The sequence below is a fragment of the Echinops telfairi genome, unplaced genomic scaffold (genome assembly GCF_000313985.2).
Source record: "Echinops telfairi isolate 266 unplaced genomic scaffold, ASM31398v2 ScPeMD7_443;HRSCAF=831, whole genome shotgun sequence".
Lineage (NCBI taxonomy): Eukaryota > Metazoa > Chordata > Mammalia > Afrosoricida > Tenrecidae > Echinops > Echinops telfairi.
Genome location: NW_022104341.1, coordinates 44,518,455 through 44,527,695, shown reverse-complemented (window position 1 = coordinate 44,527,695; position 9,241 = coordinate 44,518,455). Strand labels below are relative to the sequence as shown.

At 33.7% G+C, this 9,241-nt stretch overlaps 1 protein-coding gene across 3 annotated transcripts in view; it reads left to right on the top strand.

Annotated features, from left to right (window-relative positions):
• The window catches only part of DNAJB4 (DnaJ heat shock protein family (Hsp40) member B4), an 81,137-nt gene extending 72,318 nt beyond the window's left edge, over window positions 1–8,819 (top strand). For all 3 annotated transcript variants that reach the window (XM_045292094.1, XM_045292093.1, XM_004699305.2), the window contains 2 exons: window positions 6,601–7,169; window positions 7,834–8,819. In XM_045292094.1, coding sequence (XP_045148029.1) covers window positions 6,735–7,169; window positions 7,834–8,067 — 669 coding nt within the window. In that variant the 5' untranslated portion in view covers window positions 6,601–6,734 and the 3' untranslated portion in view covers window positions 8,068–8,819. The remainder of the gene's footprint in view (window positions 1–6,600; window positions 7,170–7,833) is intronic.
• Window positions 8,820–9,241: the final 422 nt, after the last annotated feature.

Sequence of the window (9,241 nt, the reverse complement as noted above, 5' to 3'; positions counted from 1 at the left end):
TATTTCCCCATCCTCATATATAAATATATTTACATATGTACATGCCTTTGCTTAGACCTTTATAAATGCCCTTTGCCTCCTAGCTCTTTCCTCTATTTCCTTTGACTTTCCTCTTGTCCCTCTATCATGCTCAGCCTTCATTTGGGATACAGTAATTCCTCTCAGTTACATTACCCTTGATCACGCCCTACCAGGCCTCCTACACCCTCCTCACCACCGATTTGGATCACTCTTGTTCCCTTGTCCCTGGGTTTGTTAACACCACTTCCTTTTCCCCCACCTCCCCCTCTCCCATGTCCCCCTGGAACTGTAGGTCCTGTTTTTTCTCCTCCAGATTGTTCATCCAGCCCATTTTATTTAGACAGACCTGCGGACTTAATAACATGCACAAAAACAAGACAGAGCAAAACCAAGCAACAAAAGAAAACAACAAGAACTACAACAAAAAGCCAATAACAAAACAAAAACAACAAAAAAGAAAAGCTTGTAGTTAGTTCAATGACTGTTGGCCTTTAGGAGTGCTTTCTGGTCGAGTCTGGTGGGGTGACAAAACCTGGCCCCAAAGTCTATTTTTGATATTCCTTGGGGACTTCTTTGCTCTGTTCCCCTTGCTGTTCTGTTGCACATGCCCTTAGTGTTTTGCCTTGGTGTGGTAGAATCAAGTCAGGCACAATTCCTATATTGTGTCTCCAGTATTGTTCCCCGTAGGGCTATGGGCCAGTGAGGGATGTCATGTCTCATAGTGGGGCCAACCATATGGTCTTCTCTGTGGATTGGCTGCTCTGAGATGGAATATCGTTGTCAAGGCTTGATGGGCCAGGATGTGCTCCATTCTCTCTTCCTGATTGGATTAAAGTTATTTTTCGGAGAAAATGTTAGATTTATTTGATCTTTGTTCATAACATGTTATTAATTCTTTAACATTTTTTCTTTAGGTTACTGTAAAATATAGGGGGAAAAATTTTTTTTTTGTCTGTCATTGTTCTGTTTTTACCTGTAGGTCTTGTTCAGTACATACCGTTGTATGTATTTCCTCAGTAGGAATAAAATATTGAATTTTAAGACTGAAGCCACAATTGATTTACCTACTTTACTTTCTTTTTTCCTTTCAATTATTCTACTCTATATTAAGCCCTGGATCCTGGGACAGTGTACAGTGGAAGGAGGGAATCATGAACTGAGGAGAATATAAATTGAATATGCTTACTTTAGTTATTTGGAAACTAAGAGAACAAGTAGTCCAGTTTATATATATTGTGAATTTCTCTAATATTCACAATTTAAAATTTTGGTGAAAAAAATGACTAAACTTTGAGATGCTTTAACCTTCCTGTATGGTTCAGCGATTCTAATCCTAGGAATCTGCACAAGAGAAATGAATATATACAGTATGTCCGTACAAAGAAGATATGTATATGAATGTTTGTAGCAGCAATATTTGTTACAGCCACCAAATGGAAACAATCCAAAAATCCTATCTATTGATGGTGAATGAGTAAGCAAAATATAGTAAATATACACACTGGCATATGGTTTAGCAATTAAAGGCACTGTTTTAGTGAAACTTGCTACAAGTTATATGGAACTCAAAATTTATGCTAAGTGACAGAAGATAGGTGTAAAAGAATTTGTTTTATATGATTCCATTTATCTGATATGTTTAAAAAGAACAAATTTATAGACAGAAGAAGGTTAGTGGTTGCTTAAGGCTGGTGGTGGGAGTAGAGATTAAATTACAAATAGACACGGGAATAATTTGCAGTGAGGAGAAGGTTCTAAAACTGCGTTGTGGTAATGATTGCATAACTCTATAAATTTACAAAGCCATTGAATTGTTTGTTTACAATGAGTAAATTTTATGTTCTGTAAAAAAATTAAACTTTAAAAAATATTTATATAAAAGTATGAAAACATTTTATCCACACTTGCATCATTTGAAAACAAAAATCACAACACTATAGAAATTTAAAATCAAATTTTGAATTAGTATTTTCTAAAAAGTCTTAGATTTATTTTTGAATGGTTCATTGAATGCCAACAGAAGGATGTGCTAAGATATTTCCAATAATATTTTCTCATAGTTGGGTATTTATTCGAGTTTTCAAACTTTCTCTTTTGTAGGCCTTTCTTATTTTCCTTATTGTTATTCAGTGATTTCAAATACTGAAATGTAGTATTTGTATGATCAAGATTTTATAGTTTAATTTTTATATTAATCTTTATACTAGCTTCTTTTATTCTTTTCCCTCTATTTACTCAACTATTTACTATGCTTCTAAAAATTAGTAAGTAAATTGGGTTCTTGCCAATTAAATCTCTTTAAAGGATCTGATTACTTTAGTAACTCTCTTTTAGAATTTTTTTGTACTAGGTTTCGTTAAATAAAAGTTATTAAAATTTTATCATTTTGCTCTTTCAAATTCTGTTTTTTTCCCTAGTGTTTTTCTTTCTGATAAATTTATAGTCATCTAACTAGGGGAATTAATTGTATATCTATAACAATAGTATGGGTTGCAGATTGGTTAGTTGTTTTGGTTTTCAAATAACTGCAGTCCTACTAAACCAAATTCACTGCTATGGAGTCCTTTCTGACTTGTGTAGAGTCTACCGACAAAGTAGAACTTCTCTCTTCAGTTTTCCAAGGCTGTCAATCTTTACAGGAGCAGAAAGCCTCTTCTTTCTTTCAGAGAAGCCAGTGGTTTTGAACAGCTGATCCTGTGTTTAACAGTTCAATACATAACCCACTATGCCACCAGGACTCCCCAATCTTGTGAAAGCATAGGTTAATGTTGATTCTAAAGTGTATCCCTTGGTAGGAAAGAGGGAACCGATTACATGGAACTGTGTGTGACCTCCTCCCTGGGGGACAGACAACTGAAAAGTGGGTGAAGGGAGACGTCAGAAAGGGCAAGATATGACAAAATACCCATTTATAAACTATCAAGGGCTCATGAGGGAGGGGGGAGTGGGGTGGGAGGGGAAAAATGAGGACCTAATGTTGGGGGTTTAAGTGGAAAGAAAATGTTTTGAGAAACGATGTACAAATGCGCTTTACACAATTGATGTGTGTATGGATTGGGATAACAGTTGTATGAACCCCTAATAAAATGTTAAAAAATTAATTAATTAATTAATTGATTTAAAAAAAAGTGTATCCCTTGATCGTACAGAATGGTAATGGTGTCTAGAAAATATGTGGGAGCCTAGGAAATGTTATTGAGGGAATCCAGTTGAATATTAATATTTTCTATGATCAATCAAAATGTAGGTAATTGGCTTGATTGTGCGGTTAGTGAATGACGTGCCTATTTATAATTCATGTTTTAGGCAAGTAAGATTTATGTTATATTAGAATAGCATAAATTTTGATAGACTTCTCAGCCCTACTATAATAACCTTGTCCTTTATTTGAGTTACTAGTTGACTGCTTATGGTCTAAGAAAACCCTCAAAGATGCAAAGAAGGGAGGCTTTTTAAAACTTTATTAAATAAATCACATTTAAAAATATATGAATCTTAGGGCTAATGTAATCAAGGATCATTATTTTAAGGAGAATAAGGAAGAAGTTTTAGGGAAAAGTCAGATACCTGATATAATAACTTATATAATCTTTCTTTCCATGAGTCCATTATGAATTAAAAATCTTTAGATTATGTCTTGTAGAATGTTAGAGTGGGGCAAACTCATTTACTTTTTAACACTTAAATTATTTTACCTTATAAATTTCTGGATCAAAAGATAAAGTTATTGAAATAACTTAAGAATTGGCTTAGTTAAATGCCATGACCTTGGATCAAATATTTTTAAAAATCTATCATTAGTATACGACCCCTGGTGACATAATAGTTATGTTTGGGGCTGCTATCTGCAGCCACTCCGAGGGAAAGAGATGAGGCTTTCGACTGACATAAAGAGTTATTTAGGCTCCAAAAACTACCCTATCCTGTAGGGTCACCATAAGTCAGCATCGACTCAATGGCTGTGTTTGGTTGGTTTGGGGTTTTATCATTAGCTTTTTAACATTTGGAGTTGTCATTATATTTATATCACTAAGTTTATAAAAGAAGTTGCAGGTTAAGATTTCTTGTAGTTCTGTTTCTTTCTTTTTTAAATCATTTTATTGGGAGCTCATACAACTTTTATCACAATCCATACATACATCAATTGTATAAAGCACATTTGTACATTCGTTACCCTCATCATTCTCAAAGTAGTTCTGTTTCTACATGAAAAATTTTTAAGTATATTTGGATATATCATTCAATACATATTTGATTATTTTCAGATGATTAGTCTCTTTTGATCTTTCTGGATTTCTATTAATGGCTGAAGGTGAACTTTCACTAGCAGCCACAACTTCATTAGAACAAATTGTGTGTATGTGCATGTGTGTGTGCATATACCCACATAGGTGGGCTAGAAAAAGTTCATGGAAAAATAGAATTAAAAGATATTGCAATTCAAATCAGGTATTAGGCATCAGAAGACCCCAAACAAACAATCATATCGATGCGGAGACCCAAAACCCATCTGTAGACAATTGGACATCTCTCACAAAAGGGTCACAAGGAAAAGACTATCCAGTCATGGTGCAGTATAGCATCGATGAAACATTCTCTAGTTCTCTAATGCTTCCACCCACCCCTCTCTACTATCATAACCCCATTTCTTCCTTACAAATCCAGCTAGGCCAGAGCATGTACACTGGTACAGATAAGAGCTCTCAACATATGGATTCCAGGACAGATAAACCCTTCAGGAACAATAATGGGGGTAGCAATACCATGAGGGTAGGGGGAGAAAGGGGCAACCAATTGCAATGATTGATGTTTAACACCCCCCTCAGAGTGATGACAACAGAAACTTGGGTGACCGGAAATAGTGGAAGGTGTAAGATATGAAAATAATAATAATTTATAAATTACTAAGGGTTCAATGAGGGTGGGAGGGTGTGGGGGAGGGAGGAAAAAATGAGCTGATACCAAGGTTCAAGGAGAAAGGACATGTGTTGAAAAGGATGATGCCAACATCTGTACAAATGTGTTTGACACAATGGATGTATGGATTGCTATAAAATCTGTAAAAGCCCCCAATAAAATGACAAAAAAAGAGAGTAGAATTCTTGCATGAACTTTAGGGAGCCCTCTATGTGCACACACATGTACACCATTTAATTGGAGAAACCAAACATAGAATAAGATGGGGAAGGGCAAAAAAAAGGGAAAGAAATAAGACGTGCAAAACTCAGTCTTTTTGAAAGCATACTGAGTATTTTCAGTGAAACTTTTAATTACTCTTTCATAGGGGTATTTGTGAAAAAATATATATACATCTACACATAGATATACACATATGTGATGCTTTGCTTTCCTCTTCTTTGATATCTTGATAATCAAGGTTAAAATCTGACTTAGAATATTAAGGGTAGTTTCATTCCCTTTATGCAGGAAACATAGTTACTCTCGTGTTTCTGCACTGTAGGTGTGAGCAATGCAACAATGAATAAAACACATGTCCTGCCACAAATTACTCACTTGGGGCTTTTGGGGTGACACAGGAATCTCCTAGTGGAACCCCTTAGATTTTTCATGATTGTATAATTTTTAGATTTATAATGTTTAGTTTTTTTCCTTGACCAGGAATATCTGTAAGACTCACTCAGAAACTTTGGTGATACTGTAATAATACAAATTCTTATCATCATTGACCCAAAAGATCACTTTGTTGATGTGGATTTTAGTTAAAATATTTCTGTGATAAATGGAAATTTCAAATATGTGATTTCTGTGAGCTGTGTGTTATTTAGTAGAACATTAGAGCAAATTAGAACATTTGACCTTCTGATAATGTCAGGGGGTCACTATATATCTTTCCAAGTGGTTATCCAGATGTAATAACTAATCCAAAGGCCTTGCATGTCAAGATAGTGTATAAATCTTGATATCAGTGTTCTTTTCATATACTGCTAAAATTAATGTTATGATATGGTAAGCTTAGATACACAATCTTGGTATCTAAGATAGAGAATCATTAAAAAATTTTTTTCAAAAGGTATCCTCATTATTAGAATTATTTTCCCTTTCTGCCACAAAAGTCTCCTGTTGTAATTCTTAAACAGTAAAATAGTAAATGCTATTTGGGTTAACCAATAAATCTTTTAAATATGAATTTGGTGTTTTATACATTAATTGTACCTAATGATTATAACTACTGTTAAATACGTAGTTTCTGCAGCTTGTAGTGGTTACTGAAGATTTTTTAATTGTCATCTTTTAAATGCTCACATTTATATTTCTCAGTAGTGTATGAGGTAGATTCCAGATTTTCTTTTATTTTTCTTAGTCACCTTTGGGACAATTATCCCAAATAAATGGTCACTAAAGCTAAAAACTAGGAGGAAGAATTTGAAAGCTAAAGTTCAGCAAAGGATATAGTCCTCAGAAGTGAAATGGCTTTTCTTTATTTAGTTACAGTGTCTTTTCTGGCTAATAAATTGCAACTAAAGTTGCCAATGTGTTTATTATCAGTAACGTCTTTCAAAAGTATAACTTTCAAAGGCTGTAAGGTGTTTCCTAATTGTGCTTCTCTCTCTCACTTAGGACTGAAAGGAGGAGCAGGAGGTACTGATGGACAAGGTGGTACCTTCCGGTACACCTTTCATGGTGATCCTCATGCCACATTTGCAGCATTTTTTGGAGGTTCCAACCCCTTTGACATTTTCTTTGGAAGGCGAATGGCTGGTGGTCGAGATCCTGAAGATATGGAAGTAGATGGGGACCCTTTTAGTGCCTTTGGATTCAGCATGAATGGATATCCAAGGGACAGGAATTCTGTGGGACCATCTCGCCTTAAACAAGACCCTCCCATTATTCATGAACTTCGAGTGTCGCTTGAAGAAATATATAGTGGTTGCACAAAACGGATGAAGATTTCTCGTAAAAGGTTAAATCCTGATGGAAGGAGTTACAGATCTGAGGACAAAATTCTTACCATTGAGATTAAAAAAGGATGGAAAGAAGGCACCAAAATTACTTTTCCAAGAGAAGGAGATGAAACACCAAATAGTATTCCAGCAGACATTGTTTTTATCATTAAAGATAAAGATCATCCAAAATTTAAAAGGGATGGTTCAAATATAATTTATAATGCCAAAATCAGTTTACGAGAGGTAAGTTTATAGGGCCTTGGAATTTTGAGATAAAAAAGTCATGCAGCTGATTTTAGAGAATTTATTTAGATAATACCAAGTCAACCCACACTGACGGTTATTCAATCAATTCTGCCTACAGGAGTCCATAAAGTCTCCAAGATTGTAAATCTTAGGGGAGCAGTCACTTTCTTCTCTCTCCTGTGAGGTGGATGTGACTGCCAATCTTGCACATAGCAGCCCAGTGTTTAACCTGCTGCACTGCCAAGGTTATGCTGTGATTATTATAATTTTTAATAGTTCTCATGGCCTTTCAAGGTCGTACTATAATTACACCTTGTTTATGGACAGGGTTCTATTTTCTAAGTTTAATTACCTATTATAGTAATTTAATTATCAAATCCAATGCTAAGATCATTATACACTATGCTGCCTGATGTAGGGCAAAGTCTATTATGTTTTCACAGGTGTGGTTTAGGAGATCGACATTGGTAATCTCATCATTTTAGTCAATCTCTAAGATATTTTCCAAAATTGTTATTTTTGGAGCTATATAACATAAAAGGTATTAAATATATTTAAAGGTGAAAAATAATTTAAAAGAATACTACATTAATATATGAGGAGTTATTGAGATTTCTAAGTTTTGAAATTTATTAATTTTATGTTATTCGATCCGTTTTAGGCATTGTGTGGCTGCTCAATTGATGTACCAACCATGGATGGAAGAACCATACCTATGTCATTAAATGATATTGTGAAACCTGGAATGAGAAGAAGAATTATTGGATATGGGCTACCATTTCCAAAAAATCCTGACCAACGTGGTGATCTTTTAATAGAATTTGAAGTGTCTTTCCCCGATACCATAACCTCATCATCCAAAGAAATACTTAGGAAACATCTTCCTGCTTCATAGACCGAAGAACTTTGTTATCCATATTTCGTCAAGGCACTGAAAATATAAAAGGACTGGCAGTTTACTGATGTTCATGTGAATTCTGTATAAAGATGTGGACATTCTTTTGAGGGCTCATTAAATTGCATGAATAGAGAGCTGGGTCTCATAAATAGGCAAAAGGGATTTTTACAGATAAAAATTAAGAGGAAAACCACTCACTATATATTATTTCACTGTTCCCAAATTAGAAATTTTTAGCATTTTGCTTACATGTACAAGTTAACTTGTTTTTGTGGAACCAGCATCTATACTTCCACATATATTTTAATAAAGTACTGGGCTATCCAAGTACTTTATTTCTTAGATGTTTATCAGTATGATATATTCCCATTTATTATGGAACTTATAATCCTTAACCTATACATATGATACATATTTTACGAGAAGATTAAAAATTTAACTAGATTTAAATCACCTTTTAAAATGCTGCTAAAGGGCTGGTACCCATTAAAGAATATCTTGATGCATATGTTTAACCATTTTTATTTTTAAAGTATGCTGTAGTATTTCTTAATAACATAGTTGTGACATTCATAATGTAGACCTTTTCTTCATAAAAGGAAATTAATGGAAATGTATCTCCTATGGAAATCCCATTGCCTGAATTACTGATATTTTAGAAATAAGCAAGCTCTTTTTAAAATACCATATTTAATTTCATGCAAGTTGACTATATATCTAGGACTGAATAAATTAGGTTCATTTTACTGTCTTGTAGTTTTAAGTAATTTGTTTAACAATGAATGAGTTTTCAGAGAAAATATTGTTATTTCGAATTAAATTTCCAATCACACAATCTTCTCTAACTGATTCATAATATGCTATATGTACCTTATGCAATTTTTCTAGAAGGTATACACTACCAGTGTAGTCTTAAACCAAAATATGGGAAAAATGAATACCAACTGCTGCTTATAGAGAAAATGTTGCTACTACTTGTTATGCATATAAATAATTTTACTTTTTCATATATATAGATTGCATTTCTTAGGTTTTTTATTGTTTAAATATATTTATGCTCATTTTGTTTTTGTTTTCTGTTTAAAGTTGTTTCTCATTACAACTTTAATGAGTATTATGTTTTGAAACAAATTTTTTCATTAAAAATAATTTTTGTGGTTATTAATATATA